At 47.2% G+C, this 19,643-nt stretch overlaps 1 protein-coding gene across 3 annotated transcripts; it reads right to left on the reverse strand.

Annotated features, from left to right (window-relative positions):
• Positions 1–5,900: 5,900 nt before the first annotated feature.
• On the reverse strand, positions 5,901–19,624 carry DRAXIN (dorsal inhibitory axon guidance protein). Of its 3 annotated transcripts, XM_054849663.1 has the most exons (9): positions 19,392–19,624; positions 18,903–18,980; positions 17,797–17,976; positions 11,925–12,409; positions 10,388–10,575; positions 9,729–9,840; positions 9,283–9,372; positions 8,948–9,037; positions 5,912–6,908 (listed from the first exon to the last, which is right to left on the reverse strand). In XM_054849663.1, exons 4-9 carry the CDS (start codon positions 12,385–12,387, stop codon positions 6,796–6,798), a joined length of 1,056 nt encoding a protein of 351 aa, XP_054705638.1. In that variant the 5' UTR covers positions 12,388–12,409; positions 17,797–17,976; positions 18,903–18,980; positions 19,392–19,624; the 3' UTR covers positions 5,912–6,795. The 3 variants fall into 3 exon arrangements, with proteins under 3 accessions (XP_054705637.1, XP_054705638.1, XP_054705639.1); XM_054849662.1 differs by lacking the exon at positions 17,797–17,976 and having other exon boundaries at positions 5,901–6,908; XM_054849664.1 differs by lacking the exons at positions 18,903–18,980; positions 19,392–19,624 and having other exon boundaries at positions 17,816–17,842.
• Positions 19,625–19,643: the final 19 nt, after the last annotated feature.

Below are 19,643 nucleotides of genomic sequence, written 5' to 3' on the forward strand. Positions count from 1 at the left end.
CGGCGCCGCCGCAGCCCCTCCACCGCGGTAGGGCCTCGGGTCTGGACGTCGCGTCGTCGGGTCTGGAGCAACGTGGAGGCCCGGCCTCTGCCCTCAACCGTGCCCTCTGCCACATGAGTTGATGTGCAGTGGTTCTGGAGCGTGCCTCTGTGGACTGGGTGGCAAGTGGTAATTTCTTGTCAGATGGCCATATTCAAGGTGAGGAAATAGCCGGCATGTTCCAGCTATCTGATGTGTATTGCACAGTACCTGTTTCCAAAACGGAAGGCCACCACTAGGTTAAAAGTGCATCTGGATAAGTTCGTTGACTCAAAATGAACGGGTCTTCCTGCTGCTTACAGCCTCAGTGCAGCAGAAGAAGGTTTGATATTGGACTGTAGTCAGTGTCCAGGAAGGCTAATGCATGTATAGGACTTAGCAGCTTTCTGGAGGAAGAGAAAGCTTTTGTGCACACATCAGTACTGTGACAAAAAGGTGAGGAGTGACAGAAGAGAATCTTGATAATCACCAATGAAAAAGCAATTGCAAGGTGCTAGCTGTGTCACACAATAACCAAGTCAAGTTCAGGTCAGTCTTTGGGAATGAGAACTGGAGTCTCTAGCCATGTCTAGAATGGCTGGCAGATAGTTGCTTCCTTAGGCTCTAGGTTTTTCCCTAGAATTAGATGACTCAACTCTTTGCCTAAAAGCCTGGTACAAATCACAAGTTCTTCATCTCTCATTCTGAAAGAAAGCTTGTTCCATTTTAGAGCTAGGGAAGTTGAAGATCAACCTAACCCCACAGAGTACAGCTATAACCCACTATTTCCTGTCCAGTTCATAATAGTTCATCTCACCTGGCATGGCATATGAACTAACAGGACCAAGAAGTCAGGATGACCTGTCTCAAACCCTCCCTTCCTTCCCCAGTGTGTGCTTTACCTGTCTGCAGTGTAAGACTACAATGTTTTACTGGGTCCGTTGCTTTCTAGTTATCATTTATTCTGAAAGAAAAGATGCAGTCTCTAAGGAATGAGCAAGGAGTCAGAAGTTCATTGCAGAAGCTGAATGTGGAAATGGATGAGTCATCCTTCAATCTCATTTCCAGTTCAAGCAGTGCAGTGCAAGGTTATGCATGAGAATTAGTGCAGTGCTGAGCCTATGCTGAGGCATTCTCAAACAAGCCACAAATACAGCCCTATCTAGCCTGTCCTTCACTGCACTCTGAGTGCTATTAACTGCTAATATGCAGCATGCTTGAAGATCTCCCAAGGCAAAGTATTAAATACCAGAATGAAACAATTGAGAAAATGCTAACCAGTGGAAGCAGCAGAACAAAACCGACTGACTGCGTAACTAAGTACAGCAGTAAAAAAAAGAAAAAAAACCTGTGAAAGTCCCCCCCAGGAACCTCTGAATATGCCACTTTACCAGATAAAGGATTGAAATATAACTCATCTATTGCCACATGCCACATCAGTTGTGACCTCATTTCCATTTCTGTGTCTTGCAGGGAAGTCACAGAGTAGTGATATCCAGAGTAGTGGTCCCAGTGATGTCAAGGGCTGGATTTTACCCTAAATGACAAAAAGAAGTTGTGACGCCTGGGATGGGGAGAAGACAAAGAGAGACTTTGAATAGCCAGATTGGTGGCTCAGTGTTTGCGTGCAAAGTGCAATAGGGATGCCCTTCCATCAGGATAGATAGCTATCAAAGGAGAACTGTTTGTTATAAAGACAAATTCCACTGTCCCAGTTTAAGTATAAGCACTGTTTAGATGCAGCAGTATGTGGGCGTCTTTGGTCCTTTCAGCATTCTCGCTCAGTCTGAGCGAGACAGTCTCATTATCATTTATGCAGCGTGAGCCATAATTTGGATTGATGTGACTGCTGTTTAATGCAAAGCATTCGTTTCCCCTTGTACAATAAAAGCGCTTTACTTCATTTTGTTCATCAATGTATCGTGCAATTAATTCAGCCCTGCTTATTATATCCTGGGCTTGCATGTCATGGACTCAAGGGACTTAGAAATGTCTTAATGATCTCATGGATATGAAAACAATGAGAGCTATGATAGACATTATGCATTTGCATGTCTCTCACACCTATCTGATCTGGGGAGTTGGTTGGGTTTTATCTACGCTTTGCTTTGCTTGTACCTTGTAAATTGCCTCTCCGTGTAACCTGCTGTCTCTGTTTCCTTCCCTAGGCTTGATAACTCAAAGCAACATAAACATGGTGAGAAAGATAAGCAGCAAGTTAAAGACGACCTGCAGGGAGAAGCAGGCGACCCAGGAGACTAGCAACAGGATATGGAGATTTTCCTGACTAGAAGACTGGTCCAGGTGAGTTCAGCTCACTGCGACTAATATCCAGCAATTAGCTGCTTTATGTCAAATATATTGGTGGTATGTCTTGTGCAGACTGAGTAAGAACCTAATACATAGCTGGCTCCCTTCCTGACAGCATAAAATTGAGGCTAATAAGGCAGAAATGCTTTCCTTTGTGTTTTCAGGACACTGTACCCTTGGTAGGTAAGGTGATAGTAGTTCTGTGAGGAAGGAGAGGAGCTAATAGAATCGCTCCTGCTGTCCTTATCTAGCCCATGAGGATGGAGACAAGCTCACCCCTCATAGTTCTGCCCTTCTCATCCCTCACTTCGGGTCTAGTCTGAAGTTAACTACAGACTGCAGCTGACACCGGTGTCTTTGGGTTGTGCCCTGGCTGTGATGCTGAGAGCAATGAAGGCATCAGCTCGGCACAAATGTCAATAGAGCCTTTCTGAATAAGCAGTGAGGAAGGGCATATAGAAGTTGTCCTGGCTTTACAAACTCCCTTCTAAATCCCAATGGGAAATCAGCAAGCAGAAACATTATTTGGATTGGAGGGGAAACTGAAGGCATTTTGTAATGCTGGTTGGGAGCCTCCTCCTGCTACTTCACTGCAAAACAGTCTATGGCAAGATGATTTGGGGAGTGGAGGAGGTTACATTGATGTAGGATCTCGACAAATGCACTTGAAAGTCCTTTGCAATCTCAGCAAAGAAGAGCTGCTTCTCTGTTTTTCTGAAATCTATCTAGAGCTTTGAGATATAATTGAGGGACTACTCAAGATTCACTGGCACTCTAGAAAATGAAGTGACATACAAGAAATGGGTTTATGGGGTACATATGATCACTCAGAACATTCCAAGAAAACAACAGCCCTTATTTTTTCCGATAAAAAATATGAAAGCAATGCTTTTTCCAGGCTTTATGTAGCAGAGAGTGACTGGCATGGACTTGAACAATTTGGTATAGCATGGGTTTGAAATTGAAGCACTTTCACACACTCTGGATTGACAACAGGGTAATTACTGGGGAGGGGGGGGAGGGAGGAGAGAGGGTTTCAATAAAACACCCCCAAGCTAAAATGAATGCAGACTATTACGGACCTGAGACAGAATGATTCCCAAGTGTTTTAATTTGTGCTTCCACTCCTTGTCTCTCTTGCAGTCGTCATTTTGGCAACTGCCAGCAACATCCCTGAGATTCAACAGCATTTGCAGAGCAGGCAGCTGCTGAGATGATTATGTCAAATCAGCACGCTGTCCTCTCTTTTCCATGTCTAATGATTCTCACCCTTGGAGAAGTGGTTTAAAATTATGCATACTCCTTGGACTCATTGTGAGGCTGCTAACAGCAGTAGCTGTAGAGCAGGAGTTTGGGTGGGACTCTGTCACTCACCTTTCTTGCATGCATGCCCTGCAATTAACTTTAAAAATTATTCCACAGAGTTCTTCTATGGCTGGTTTGAGCCTGATCCAGAGTCTTTTCAAGACAATAGAAAATCTTGCAAGAGCTCTGGCTTAAGTTTTTCGGGGGCAGTAGAGAAACTGAGTTTGTGTGAATTCTTAATTTGAGTTTCTCAAACAATCAGTTGAGAAAAACATAGAAATCAAGACTTGCTTGACATTTGTCTCCCTCTATCTTGTTCAGACCTAGTGCCCCCAAGGGCAGAACTGTCACTGACTGCTCTGCAGCTAGGAGATACTGGGAAGGAAGGGAAAAGTTGCTAAGTGTAACACGGTGATACTATCACTCTGCAGCTGCTATCATGCCCTTGAGACAGCACAGAGCAAAGCTTTGCTACACTCAGAAGTGGGTTGGACTTGTACAAATGTTGCCCTGGGGTTTTATATCATAGGCTGGTCTTGCATTCCGCACCTTAGCATTTTATTTACTCAACAGCTTTCCTTTGCACTGCAATTGTGAAGTCAGTAGTTGATCTGGCTGATACATAAATCAGGTTGTCTGATCCTTTTCACACTGCTGTGGCTGTGCAGCATGTGCCTGTGTTGCTGCTCACCCTTTCTGCTTCACCTCTGCAACATCAGAGTTTGATTCAGAAAGAATGCGTCTCAGTCATGGGCTCTCTTTCTGCAACTCCAATGTAAGCAATTAATCCAATAACCCTGTGACTTGATTTGTAATAATTAACTCAATTTTCACTGACCTTAGACGTTTAACTAATCTCACCAATTAAGAATCATCCGTTCTTTATAGTCAGAGTTAATAGCAGACTCAAAGCTGAAAAAGCAAGAGCTGAAGAAGCAAGTTTCCTTTTGGAGTCTAAAAGCTCTAGCTTAAAATTCACACTTGCTGTTTAAGCTTGCTTGTATTTCACATGATTTGCAACACAGTCTTGCCCAAAACACTGCCCAGTATCCTACAAGGATTCTGTTTGTAGTGTATGGGGCAATGAATACCTGCATCACCAAGGATAAAGACCCCTGCAAAATTTCCTGCTTTCTTTCAATTGCACTGTTCCAACACAGATCTCGGCTACTATATCGGAAAGCAGTGTGGTATCAAAACCTGGCTTTGATAATGGCTGTACATGTGGTTCTCATTGGTGTCACACAGACCAGGGTTTGAGAGCTCTGCAATTGACTGTGATCAATTAAGGCCTTTTTCCCTTCATGCTTCCACTGACAATAGCACTGGCAGCACCACCCACTATTCTGCATCTGGGCTGAGGGAGGGGCTGTATTTCTCTCCCTGGGTTAACAAATTTCATCCTTGCTACTGTGGCATAGAGCTGGAGCCAAACCACCTTTCTTTATTCCTGCCTTTTGAACTGACCGTAATGCTGTAAGCAGAAATCTAAACAGCTACATCCAACCGAGTGGTAGGTTTTGCCTAAATGCTTCTTTACAAATTCCTTCTTTAGCGTACCTCCTAGCAGTGCAGGTGTATGTGGGTCAGAGCTAATATTGTATTCACAGCATATCTCTGTAGTCACAACTGGGCACTCATCATATTAGAGGCGTAAACTATTATGCTAGCAGCATTCGAGTGAATACACAATGCAAAGTGGCACTACAACAGAAACAGGAGCGCAAAATGGAGATTTGCCTACTTAATGCTGCTTCCCTAGACCCCAGCATGTTCCATTTAAGAGGATTCTGACCACAGCACCAGGATTAATATTTCTGTTCCTATAAAAAGTCCTGTACATCTCCTAGTTCTTCAATTTAACAATTAAAATGCTTCCGAGCTGTCTCCCACCAGAAGTCAGGGTATTGGCATGTTAGTAGTAGAAAAGAACATCCTAACCAACTAACACTGCTCCTGTTTAACACAGGTAGCCTGTATTGCTCTACCACTGCAGTCCATAACTAAGTAGTAATATAAAGAAGTTTTAAACATCTGGATGGCTACACCAGGCAGAAACTGACTGTTAGCTGCAATTTGAGTGAGGATACAGGGAAGCTTGGATCTCCAATTTGGGTAGAGAAATTTTTCTACCAAGCAGCACAATTTCTTTGTGTGAGTACCTGAGTTATCAGTGCTACCTGCTGGCCAGCTCCCTTATAGGCCTTTCTGGCTCCTGCCACATCCTTAGGTGCAGTCGAAGAAGCAGAAGAGTTGCACAAAGGATATCTATCATATCTTTATTTACATATCATGGAAACACACATGCAACATGTCACAGGATTTACTACAATGGAACAGCCTGTCCCTATCTCCTGTTACCAAAAAACTTCATTTCTGGCTCACTAGGAAAACTATCACTTCCCCAGAAAGCTCCTAAAAATAATCATTAAAAATAACAGACTTGGCAGGATAACTAAATGAGTGAGAGCTGCAGGCTGGGATGTCTTGCCACATCCTTGCAGAAACCAGGTGGTTCTCTGGCAGCAAGGAAGGAGTGGGACTGGATGGTCCCAAAGAAGACAGGTAGGAAGCATTAGTGACAGCTAGGGAATGTCTGTAGCAGTGAACAAGGGAGAGAGCAAGAGCTCTGTCAGAAGGTCCCCTCTCACCAAGGCAGCCAGCTTCATGCTGATCCATTTCCCATCTTTGATTCCATCTGGAGGCTACAAGCTTCCTATCCTCTAGGAACCTCTGATCCTTAAGGAGGATCTACCTTTCTTCTCAAGCAATAGTTAAAGGGAAAGTTTAAGCTCATATCCCCTTTGACCTGAAGGCTCTTTCATATCTTGCCTCTGTTGAGAGGAGGAGATGAAACTGCAAAGCCTTTTCCTGCCAGGACCATCAGAACGGTAGTCATAATCATCACTTACTAACCGGGAGAGGAGGACTCAGCTAAATGACAGGAATGTGCTGAGGGAAGGGAGGGGCAATGCAGCCCTGGTATGGAGAAGGCTGAGGCCACTCTATTTATAATTAACATGGGCTTCAGTCTTGTTGGAACCTGACATGTTTAGAGCCTGCAGCTTCAGTCATTTGCTTGACTTTTTCCTCTACTTCCCATTGCTAGGTATAAACAGTTTGACCCCAGCTCCTGACCGTCCAGACAGGAGTCCCACTCTCCTAAACATTAATGAACGATCCCTGCTCTCCATTAGCCGATTCAGGCTCCACACAGCGCCCTTTCCTTCGGGTCACTCTTCGGTTCCGGTGGAATTTGGCATAGCAGCGTAGCCCTATGGAAAAGACACGCATAAGTGAGTGGGAGGGACCAGGGCTCGCTACAGCAGTAACATCAAACAGTTAGGTTCCTGGCTTCAGTTTATGACAGAGCTTGCTTCAGTGGGGACAGTCACAGGGCTGGGAAGCCTGAACTGTGTCAAATGAGGTGGCAGAGAAATGCCTCATATGGGCAGGGCATGTTGCTTTCTAGGCCCTTTTATTCTGTTTGGCTCACTGTCCTGGTTTGGGATTCATTGGCTCAGGCAGAAGGTTTCACTGGCTTCTTGAAATACCTATGAATTATCCTGATTGTTTCCAGTGATTTTATGGAAGCCCTGCTTGGTTCCCCCTATTACTTCCCATTACTGTCTAAGTGATCTCTCCATTGGGAAATTACTATAGACTTAATGTGCAGCAGCAATGGCTAGGGAGCTCCCCTTGCTATTTATTTCCCTGAAGCTTCAGAAGAGGAGGGAAGAGACTTTGAAGTGTTATTAATGGGAGGTCTGATCTGAAGCTCACTGCTGATCTTCAGTTTCTCCATTTTGGATGCTCAAAGTGCAGGGTCTGAAGGAAGCTATCTGATATAGCATTAATGAATACTAGGGGGGGAGAAAAAGGCATTTTATTTATTAAAAAAATAAAAATTAAAAAATCAGTACATGTTCTCCCATGGCAGTGGAAGGCACTGGGAGCCTCTAGTCAGGGTAACTCATCAGTTTCTGGCACTAATAGATTTATCTTTTCGTGTCTATTGTCTGACTTTGTTACACCAGAATCCATAGCTAGTTGGTCCAGACAGGGTACAGCTTATGTGTAAATAATTCTCATGAAGGCCCTGATTTTCAGTAGCTCAGGATCTGGTCATTGGGGTTGGCAGGAGCAGATTTGATCATCCTAGAAACTGCAACTCTTTTTACTGCCAGAGCAGGCAGCAGAGTGCAACGGTGCCAGCACCCCCAGAGTGGGGGATGCTGAGGATTTATAGCTTTTATAATGAGACAGCACATAAACTGTCCTTGAGTACTTGTACACAGGAGACCCAGACGATGTCACAGGTCAGTGAGCCGCCTTTTGGAGTGCATGTCCCTGGGCTACGTTGAGGCCAGCTACCTTGAAGTTGGGTTTCTGCCCCTCATTACCAATCCCCCCAGGGCAGTCTGGTCTCCCGGAAGGACAGCACACAAGATCAGAGCTCTGCTCTTATCTAAGCATCTTGTCTATCTTACCTGGACCCTACATCTCCAGGGATCTTTTTAATGCTACAGAGGATGCACATTTGGCATCAACTTATAACTAGCTTAAGTATAAAGCAGGGCCAGCCCTCATTAGGCTTGCAGAAACACTTTTCTAGGTTAATCTATCAGAACATTGTCTCTGACTAGAACCTTCCAGTGTAACATGACACACCCAAGGTGAAGACTATCATTTGACATTGCAACTCCAGGAAAGCAGTCTGTTTAACTGGGTAAAAAGTAGATGAATGACCTGGTCAAAGTCACTAGGTACCTAGGTCACAAAATTTGGCAACCAGAGTTTTGTTCTGGGCAGACAAGACCCAGTGCCTGGAGCTGATCCTGAACGTGTTCAGACTAGAAGAGCCTTTCAACATTTTTCATAACACAACTCTCTATTAAGGGCTGCTGTGGATTCTTCAGAAATAGTTTTAAGAAACAAAAGTCTGTGTCCTCCCCACACCTACTAAATTGCAACAGGTTCAGCTGAAATTAACTCAGGAAAACCATATCATGCATAAGGTCATGTAAAACAAGGATAGCAGTCTGTTTTTATAACCTGTGATACTTGAAAGCACCATTGAAGTGTTAATATGTTGTGATTTCTTCTGTTAGGTTTGTAGATATCAGGATTTTTGTTTTCAAGAGGGAAAACGAGATAGCGTAAATGACTCAATGGTCATACTGTGAGTCAGTGGCAGGGAAAGGCTAAGAGCAGCAGAGCTTGGCTCCTATTTTCACATGCAAACCACTATTCCAAGTCAACGCAGCCAACTATGAAGCCAGCTGGAAAAGGGAGAGTAAAGAGCGGAACTCACCTTCAGTGCACATACAGTCATCATAACATTTGTTGTTAAGGCCTCGATTGTGTGGTTTGCACAGGTGTTCACGCAAGTCGCAGCACGAGCCTGCAACACAGGAACAAGGGTCAGCACAGCTCATTTACCCCCTTCCCTTGTAGGGCTATTGGCACTCGTGACAGCTGCATGGTACAGACATCATCTATTCCCACAACACGCCTAGAGAGCCTCTGCCCTTTCCTCTGCGTACCACTTTCTATCAGTATTAAAAATTAGGATACTTGTATTGGAACCTGGGCTGATTTCAAACAATCTCATGTTTGGAGAAATGACTCTACCAAGCTGATCCTGACCTGGGAGGCAGTCAAGGTGATGATCACATGGCTCTCCTTCAGCCGTCACGGTTTCATTTCCACTGTTGGGGTTCTTACTGCGGCGTTTCTCTATGGAAAAAAAACAGATGCTGATAGAAAATTTCATGCTAGTATTTATTTTGGAGACTACATTGTTCCAGGGTAAAAACAGCCTCAAACTTCAAGAGTTTGAACTCCAAACCTTCATAGTCTAATCTCCTCCCTATTTCTCAACCCTCCATCTATCATTTTTCCCTCTGCCCTCAAACTGTGCATCCAAAATGAGAAACATTCTGAAACTGAGCATAAAACACAATCAGCATTATGCTTTTTTCCCTCTTTACCCACCACTATGATCTCACATCCTTCAGCACATCTGTGAACACTAACCATGGGACAAGCCCTACAGAATGACTTTTGGGAAAGAGGACAGGGAGGTTTAGCACCTTTCTTTTTAGCAGATGGCCACATTTCTGGTTTGAGATCCTCATAATCCGTCCAGTCAAAGAGTGCCATATCTAGGGTGGGCATCACATCCCCATCTTGCCTGAGGCGGGCCTGCAAACCACAAGAAATCAAAGAGACAATGAATTACACTTCTGTAGTAACGCTGAAGTCTCTGCAAATTTTCCTGGTGCTTTTAGACCTTAAAAAGGCTTTATGATTTCTGCCCCCCCTCCACCCCTGTCTTGTCCACTGGGTATTCTTGGCATCTCATTTTCAAAAGGGCAGAGCTTTTCCTTATTGCAGCTGAAGCCAAGAGGGAAGTTTCCACTGCTTCTTTGTGAGGACAAAAGGCGAGCAAGGAGCATTAGGACATGCTGCCTCTCCAGCCAAGTACGCCTACTACCTCTCTGGTCCTTGAAGCTGAATGTAGATGGCTAGCTGAGGGAGAGGTGGGGCAGGGAAAAGAAGCAACTAAAAGAGCTGTTTATGAAGAGGTGTTTAGATATCTCCAAGACAGAGAACTGCTTTTGAGGGAGGGCTTTGGTGTTAAGCAAGCACTTACCTCTAACTGGAGGGGGGGGGGGGAAGAAACTGGACCTTATCTGCAGGAGATTTCTGTCTGCATCAGAGGTACAGTGCAGTTACCAGCTGTCTTTACCTGTGACCGTGGTGATGTGGCTGGAAGTACAGGAGGCTCTTCTGTAGAAGCAGCTAGTTCCAGTGCAGTGATGAGAAGCATGGTGGGAGTCAGACTTGTAGCTTCCTCTGCCTGAAGGTTTTGAAACTGTTCTTCAAAGCTTTCAGGTTTCTTGTACAGGGAGCTCGGTCCAGCATCAGGAGTCTTCCCTGCAGAGGGCAACAGGTACAGTAGCATTAGCTTTCTCATCCCTTTTCTCTCTGTGTGCCACAGATTTGAGTCAAAGGAATTCAGATTTCATCCAGCCATTGGCCAGTGTTCTACCACCCTGAGGTGCTGTTTAGACCAGTGTAAAACAGAGTCATGTGCTATTAAAGTGATACATCAGGTCCAGAGTATATGCATCTTGATTTTTCCACACTTAAGTCATATAAAGTCACACCTTCTTGAAGATACGTCTATCTCCTGCTTAAGAAGCAAAGGATTTCTTTTTCTGGTCTCAAGAGTAGAAAATGTACCTGTTTACCATTTTTAAACCAATGGATTAAGCTGCTGCAAATATCTGTGAACATGTTCTTATTTCATTTTAGTAGTGGGTTATTTCAACTTAGCTCAAGTCAGGACCTACCCAACTTGAAATAAGAATACCTTTACAGCCTGATCTCTGCTTTTCCTAAGTATTAATTTAAATACAGTTCTTAAGTTAAACCAAAAAGGCCTGTTTCGTAGTCTGCAAACGTTGCTTCAAACCAGCTTTGTTGCTTACTCTTCTGTGTTGCTTAACATGAGTTGTTTATTCACTCCACTGAAAAAACAATAGAGCTCTTCTTACTGACAAAGGGAGGAGTGATAGATGGAACTCAGGGATACTGACACCCAGCTTGTCAAATAATGTAGATTGACACAAGTTGCCTGGTTTTAATAGAACTAAAGATTTAGCACACTGAGCATACCATGCCAGAGACACACACCCATAAGTTGACCAGCAAAGGAAAGCAGTCCCAGTCAAAAACAAGCCACATTTTAAAATAATTAGTGCAATTTCACATATGCAAAATTCATATTTTTTTGTAGTTCAGCATAAATATAGAGGAATACAAGCTCTGATGAGAAGAAACTGATCTTCAAGTGAAGTAGGGGTTTTGTATTATTTCTAGTTCTGGTCATATTTTGATGTCTGTGGAGAAATTGAGCATGGCTTGGACATGGTTGTTCATAAATTGAACCTTTTGCTAAAAAAAAAGAAAAAAAGAAAAAAACAAAGCAGGCCACCCCAAAACAACCCCTCAAGTCCTAGGAACATTCAGAGCTCCCCCTGTAAGGCAAACCAGGTCATTTTCATAAAAATTGCAGCCAGCAGTAAAAACCTCTGATTCTGGAGTTCCCCTTTTTTCTTGTGCCTCTTTTGTTTGGCAGATTTCTCCCCAGAGCAGGCACACATCCCACACCCTCCACATGGGTATGTGGCTCAACCACAACTGCATCTTCTTGCCCTCACACAAGTGACACTCATTTCAAGTGACCCAACAGCTTCAGCTTCCCTTAGGAGGTCAAATACCTCTGTGGTGTTTCAGCCTGTCCCTGCGGCTGTGTCGCCGATGCTCTCGGTTTGGCTTCTTTCCTCTCTCAGATCCAGGGGACTGGTTCTCCCTCTCAGGATAAGGGAACTCAAAACCCAGGAACACATCCTTATTCTGTTTCAGGGCTGCTGGCTGTCCCTCTGCCACCAGCTCTTCCACAGCTGGAGCTCCGCTACCCATTCTGAGGGCTTCTTCCCCAGCCGGCTGCCCTCTAGAAGGCATAGCATGGACCCTCTCCTTCTTGGCCAAGCCATGCTTGTGGTGGTGCCCACTTCTGGGCTGCTGCTGCAGCCACATCTCTTGGTTTTGAAGATGGTTGGCATTCTCTGGGACCTTTTTGAGCTTTGTGCCAGGATCCAGGGAGACTGCAAGACTGATGTCAGAAAGAACCAGCACACACAGGAAAAGGAAAGGAGAGAAGAAGGTGGAAGAGGTTGCCATAATCCTGGGTGCTCTGCCTCACCTGCAATTAAAAAAACAAAAGAAGAAAAAATAAACAACCAACTTCTACGAACTGTAAAGGAAAAGCAAGACTCAGACTTAGGACACTTAAATGAAAACATTTATGGTGTCCAGAACTGGAAGTGTTTTTTTCCCTTCTTGGTTACCTCCTCCTCTCCTAGCCCTGGTTACAGCAGCTGAGACACACGTGCAGGGCCTGCAGGGCTGAGAGGTCCTAGTTTCATGTGCAAATGAGGGCCATCAATCAGTAGGACATTTCCCTTTGATTCCTGACTAGCCCCCCTACCCTCCCATTCACAGCTTACCATCTGAGGGGCTGGGGAGGCTGTCTCCTGCAGGCCACAGCTCCGGAGCCGCCTGCACAGCACCAGCTGTCTGGCTAGGGCTGTTTGCTGCCAGGTTGGCATCCTGGGCTTGGCTGGCACTAGCCCCTCCTCACAGCTGGTTTCCTTGCAATGAAGATATCAAGATGAACAGAACTGGAGGCAGATGGTGGCCTCACAGGACCAGCAACAGCCCCGAGCAGCTCAAGACAGACATGCACATGCACACACATACTGCTTCAAGGTGGCTGAAACTGGTCAAGGGAACTAAAAAACCTGGAAATTCTGTGCTGATACCTCACAGCATAGCAGAAAAACAAATCTGCTGTCAGCAGAGCAGGGGATGCTTGTCTCAAGACCAAGGGGCAAGGAAGCAGACTGAGTTTTCTCTAGTTTGTCCCACTTTCCCTCCTTGACTCTGCACAGGCCACTTCACCTCACCCCACCAGGTCCCTCAGCACAACAGCTGCAGCCTGTTCTCATTCATTCTGTTTCACTGTAATATTTTTGAGGGTCTTCTTTCATCCCCATGTTTGTGTTATGAGACATGGCTTATGAGACATTGACCTAATTGGAGAAGTGTCTGTCTTGTGCATTCTCTTCTGTCCTTTCCCACAAGAGGGGGAAAAGGATTTTCAGCATTTCCAGTGCAGCCTTTCACTTTGGGGTAGCTTTCTCAGACTGTCCCTCTCAAGCTGGCCAGCATGAAGGCATGCTTAAAGCCAGAATTTCCTGTGACACCGACTGTCAGAAAACCAGGCCGATGCTTGCACTTGAGAAATACTGTCACAAAAGTTACAGCCACAGCTCTTCACTGAGCCTCCTCCCCATCTGTCCTGCACCCCAGCCGCACCTGATTCCCATCTGTCTGTTCACCAGGTGAACCACTTTGCTGCATAAATACAATGGCTCCTACTCCCTCCTCCAGGTGCTTTACTCTTTGACCAGCCGTTGTCACCTGTGAAGGGTGGCAGGTAACATCCCCTGAGGCCAATCTCAGTGCCTTTTTGTGGAGCTGGCAGGAGATACCCTAAGAATGGCCTTGGTTCTTCCTTTCTTCTCTTCTTTCAACTTATGAGACAGATGTGGAGTGCTTTGAGTCAGTGAAACCCCTGCCATTATAGCAGACCCAGCCTTATGAAGCATCTGGGGAGTTTAGAGGGACATGTCTTCATCCTCTTTACTTGTTCACCAGCTGATTCTGCCTTTCCAAGATTCATTTCTGTTATTGCTCAGAGCCTGGGAGCAAATTTTCGGTTCAGACCTCCCCTGGAAAGAGGGCAGCACAAGGGCCTTCTCTTTAATACAGTGTCTGAAAAGCAGGTCTTTCTACTGGCCACAAAAGACAACAAACTGCTATTTGAGGACTGATTTAGGACATGCTGGGTAGTTCGTTTGCTGAAGGCATGACACTATGAAATAGTATTTCATTGGCAGCTATCTAGGACAAAGGAAAACCAGACCAACAGCTAAATCTATTAACAAAGCACTTGAAGTCCTGCTTCAAAACCAATGGAACAAAGAGCAACCAAGCAAAAACCAGGCTCTGCATCCACAGTCTTTGTTTTTTCCCTAAGATTTTCTCTTTAAGAACCAGAGCAAACCAGCTGAATCAAGGCATCACTCAGAACAGCTCAAAGAGCTGGAAACAGCATCTTACCTTTTCATCTGTAGGCAAAATGCCAAGAGGAGAGAACAAGTGTAAAGAGAATGCAAGGCAGGTGTCTCCAATCTCACTCACAGACATGGGCCCTTTCACGGTGAACCTGACAGACACATTAGCTGCAGATTCTGGTTTTCAGCAGGAGCTAGAAAGCAGCTAAATGCTGCAGGGCAGTTAAACAGAAGGTCTGCTTCAAAGTGTAGGGGGCATTTATTTAAGCTGCCCAGCTGTCTTGTTGGCATGACACAGGATGAAAGTGCAACTAGAGCACATGGGTTGCGTCATCTCTGCACTGGCTGAGAGGGCAGGCTAACATGCTGTGTTACTGTGTCACAGGAAATCTTGCATTAATAATGCAGATAAATACCTGTACTGGACTGTTGTCAGGGGAGGTCCAAACTGTTTGCCAAATCAAAACAGTGCATGGACAAGTTTTGGTACCTTGGGTTAATGCAACACTGCTGTGCTAGAGGCATAGACGTCCCAGCCTTCTCTTTATCACTTGTTTCCATGTCCTGATCTGTCTTTAACTTCAGAAACCTCTTCCTACTTCCTCCATTTCTCTTAGCCTACAGAAGCTGTAAAATTCACCCTTCTAAAGGGCAGCTAGATAACACAATGGCATCCCTACTTCTCCTCAGTGCTCAGGTTCCTCAATGTCTGAGCACCAAAGTAAACTCCACCCTCTCCTCTGTCAGGACCACAGTCCACAGAAGAAGTCTGTGCTAGCCCCAGACTTCTTGATGTACGTGATAGCAATGTTCTCACACTGCTGATGCACCTTTTCTGCAGAGGGTGAAATTCTGCCCTGAAACATATGCCAGGCAGAAGGAAGATATCCTTCCTAAATTGCTCTAAAACAAACACACATTACAAGTCCAGAATTCATCCTCTTTTTAGGGTTCATATATTAATAAATGAAATAGCCAAAGTACTTGCCAAATTAAGCTGCCACTGTAGTTCTTCACACCACCAGACCTGCATCCTCTTTACTCCACTCCATGCCTTGCACTTCCTTTATATACCCTCAGGGTTACGAGCCACCTGCCTCTTGAGGTAGCAAATCTGCCTGCTAACAAGGGAATGTGTAAAGCAAAGATAAGGCTTTAGCACTACCCAGGGTGCAGGCTCAGGGCTGATGAGTGAGTTGCAGTGCTGTCTCTCAGCCACTATTTCTGATCCATTTTGGGTTAGTAGTGGATGGTCACAACCTTGTAAGGGAAATGAGGGGTGGGTTTTTTTTTTTTTTTTGCATCTTGGATAACTTTCCCTGTGGGCAGCGTTTTTCTTTGGCTTCACTGATTATTACTTGGTTCTCTGCTTGTAATCTTGCAAGGCAGCCATGGACTGAGTAGGTACACAGACACTCAGGCATGTTTTCCCCCTATAAATACAGTTATGTCACCTTGGCTCTGAAATAGGCTCTCAAACTGCCCCTGCTGCCTTTGTTTTGTATTTGACAAAGCAGGAATATCAGATCATCTACATTCATTCACATAACTGACAGTCCTACCTTTAACTTTTCACACATATTCGTCATGTCACAGCCAAGAGGAACACAACTCTTGAACAGAGAAATAGAGAATATCAAGATCCTTTATCTCCTCAGCCTATGAATGATGCAGTTTGTATGCTCAGGGGCTGAACCAAGCTAGACCCAAGCATGTACTCTGGGCCAGATTTCTCTTTGGCTCTGATAAGCTCAGACTTTGGCAGGAGTGCATAAAGATTTCCTAGACAATCCCAAGCTGCAGCAATAGACAAAGTGTATGTGCATCTACATGGGTGCTGTGTGCATGTGCATGTGTGGCAGGGATGATAGACAATAAACCCAGCTTCGTGTGCCAGGTATCCTGTAAATAAGAAGCCATAGGGTGATGGATGGGCTTGGGAAAGCCTGGAGCAGAATGGACAGGGTAGGCTGACGTGCAGAGAGCTGGCTGGAGCCACGAGGATGGCATTGTGCAGATAAATGAGATTTCACTTCCCTGCTGGGTGTCTTTCCATCTGTTTTTCTGTTTCTGGAGGCAAATGCTGGGAAGCTTCATATACAATCTGCCAAGAGACCTTCCCATTTCAAAGGGATCTCCCCCAGCTTTCTAGGATCCCCAAAAGCAGACCGGTAATCTTACGTGCACTTTTCTCCTTTCCTCCCTGGGGCAAAAGTAATAACACTTTTCTTCTCGCCAACATTTCTTGCACACTCACTTTGTAAATAATTTTTTTTTTTTTGTGCTGCTCGCCCAGACATCCTTGGGACGACAGAGCAGCAGAGTTCCTTGCTCACACATCTCCAGTCCTTTTGGATCCCTCTTTGGAGCTGCCCTCATCACCTCTCCTCCCTACCTTGCCTTTCATATTGATCTCACTCCACAGTTTCCTTGTCCCTCAAGACTGAGTTTGGTGTGAGAGATTTCCCCTCTGAAGAAATTTAGGCTAGGCTACTTGAATCCTGCCACCACCCCTTGAAACATCGGCTTTCCTTTTGTTTGTGTTGTTTGGTGATGGCAGAAAGTGAGAGAAAACAGCACTCCACTGTAGGAAGGGCCACATTCACTAGCACACTAATTGCACTAGTGGCACAGGAGCCAGGACATAGAGATTTGGGCTTGCAGGGTGTTGACTAGTAGCTGTAGTTGCCTCTGTGCCTCCACAAAGCATCTTTCTGGGGCAACTCATATCCAGTGGCCACTTGAAATGTGACTCAATCAATCAGCATTAGTTGAAGGGCTGGAACTGGGACTGTGTTTTTGCTGACCCACTGGCCCAGGCAATCCCTTCCCTTCAGCAGCCAGCTCTGCCTGACAAACTGTGCTCTGCCCTCCTAACCACTGAAGACAGGGTGACCCAGGAAATACCCTCTCCCACTGCCCAGACTTGTAAGCTGGCAGTTTTGTACTTGTCACAAAGTCACTGCTAAGCTCCAGCACCCTGGCTCTGATGAACACTGAACACCTTGCAAATCCCTTAAGTCACTGCGTGCCTCTTGCCTTCAGCCACAGCCATGCCACTCTTTCTTCCTGTGCCTACCCTGACACATACAGAGAGCTTCACTGCTCTCAGTGCCAGTGCATGAGCAAGGAGGGTGCAGCACCAACACCCTCCAGGGACAGAGCAGCCCAGCAAATCATTGAATTGAAGGGGAAGAGGGGCACATGAATGAATATGCAGTACCCTTCGCTCTGCTTCCCTCTGGGACTTCACGGAGTGGCTGACACAGCCATCATAGGCGACCTGCTATCAAACAGTCTACCCAATAATGAGATTAAAATAGCAATGAGTCTGAGATTAGCATCCAAGATATAGTCGCTTGCTGTCAGTGCAGCAGAGAAGACTCTCCAGTTTAATGCACAATGCCTAATGACAAATGAGACACAATCAATAGCAAAGGTCATTGCTCACCCGGCTGGAAAGCACCCACCAGTGTGACAGGGAAGAATGGGGGCAGATTTGGCCCAGTCTTCACTGGGAACGAGAAGTGGATGTGTCCCGACTGGCAGAACAGTTAGGCTGTGTTTTCAACATTTTTCCTGGCATGTCATTCTCAGTTTGAACCAAAATGTGTAGGATTAATGCCTCCTTCTGCAAGGGAGAGGAGATGGGAATACAAAACCATTTCCATTAAACCCTCTGGTTGACGGAAGACTTCAGGTGTGAATTGGATAAATGTCACTTAAATCCTAGATGATGAATTACTAGCTGTAATAAGCCATTAACTGATGCCAAATTGATTTAATTCAGAAACAAGAGCTCACTTTTATCAACAGAGGAAGAGCAGAGAATAACCCGTGGGTACTCAGGGGCTCGGTGCATGGCAACGCACGGCTCTGCAAACACAATGACTTGGTGGGAAAAGCTTTCTTCACCCCTTGGCCACTTTCCACAGCGGCTCTAGCTCAGAGCCGGGATGTACCCCTGGGGTGCACGACGGGCACAGCAGCTACCTGCGAGAGGGCCGATGCCTCTGTCCGAGGTGACTTTGTTTCCAGGGAAGAGGAGAGCCATCTCGGGAGTAGCCCCTGAAGTAGCAGGGACTTGCAGTAGGGTGGTGGGGCACAAGCCCACACCACACACCCCTGCAAGGTGCACGGTGCTGCACATCGCGCTGAGGAGAAGCCAGGTGGCAGAACCGCGGGGGGAGCGGGAGAGCCTGAAGCCCGCTCCCCGGCACGGGTGACAATGGGGCTGGCTGGAGGCACCGCGCACCAGCACCGGCGCTGTCCAAGCTCGGTACTCGGCTCCCACCGCTGAGCGATGCCTCGCACCGAGGGCATCCCGGCGGCGGCAGCCTAGAGGCGGCGGTACTGGGGGTCCCCGTCACCCCCGGCCTTTGTCTCTTCCGGGGCGCACGGAAAGTGGGAAAGTGCCCCCCCCCCCCCCCCCACTACTCCCCAATCCCTGCGAAAGCAAAGGGAAATCAGCTCGGTGGAGCATGCACCCCCGGCCCCCCCCGCGACCCGTCCCCGGGCTGGGTGCAAGGTGAGCGCGATGCGGGCAGCGCTGCCTACCTGTCTGCAGCTCCTCGGTCTGGGCTGAGCCCGGCAGGGAGGGCAGCGGCTGTGCATGCAGCGGGAGGGGAGGCAGGTCTGCCGGGGGGGCAGAGGGGTGTTCAAACCCGTCAGGAGGAGGAGGAGGAGGAGGAGGAGACAGGGGGAAGGCAGTGGGGGAATGTGGAGAGGAACTGGGGACGCCGGGAATCCCGGGGGACTGGGGTGCATTGGGCGGGGGGAGGTGGGGCTGGGAGGGGCGGGGGGGCTCAGGGTGTGCTGGGTACGGTGGGTGCGGAGGGTGCTGTAGGGGGGATACAGGGGGACGCAAGGGGCACATGATGAGGGGGTGCCCGGTGCGAAGAAGGAGGGGGGCGGGAGCGCAGGGTAAGCGCTCCCGCGGGGCCGGTGGCAGGAGCAGTCCCTGCCCCGGGCAGGGACCGGGACAAAGGACGGAGACAAAGGCGGGGCGGCCCGGCTGGGGGGGGGGGCGGCCGGGCCCCCGCTCACCTGCACGGCACGGCGTCCCCGCTCCCCGCAGGGGCTCCCCCACGGTAACGGGGTGGGACACCGGGCCCGTGGGACCAGCGTCCCCCCCTCCCTGCAGCGAGCACCCAGCCCCGCTACAACGGAGGGAGCTGCGGCGCGGGGCGGGGGGTGCCGGCCGGGAACCCCTCGGTGGCGGCAGCGGCGGGCGCGGGGCGGGCGGGCAGCGCCGAGCGGCAGGGAACAGCGCCCCCCCCCCCCCCCCGCGCCCGCTCC

This window comes from Grus americana, chromosome 21, assembly GCF_028858705.1.
Source record: "Grus americana isolate bGruAme1 chromosome 21, bGruAme1.mat, whole genome shotgun sequence".
Lineage (NCBI taxonomy): Eukaryota > Metazoa > Chordata > Aves > Gruiformes > Gruidae > Grus > Grus americana.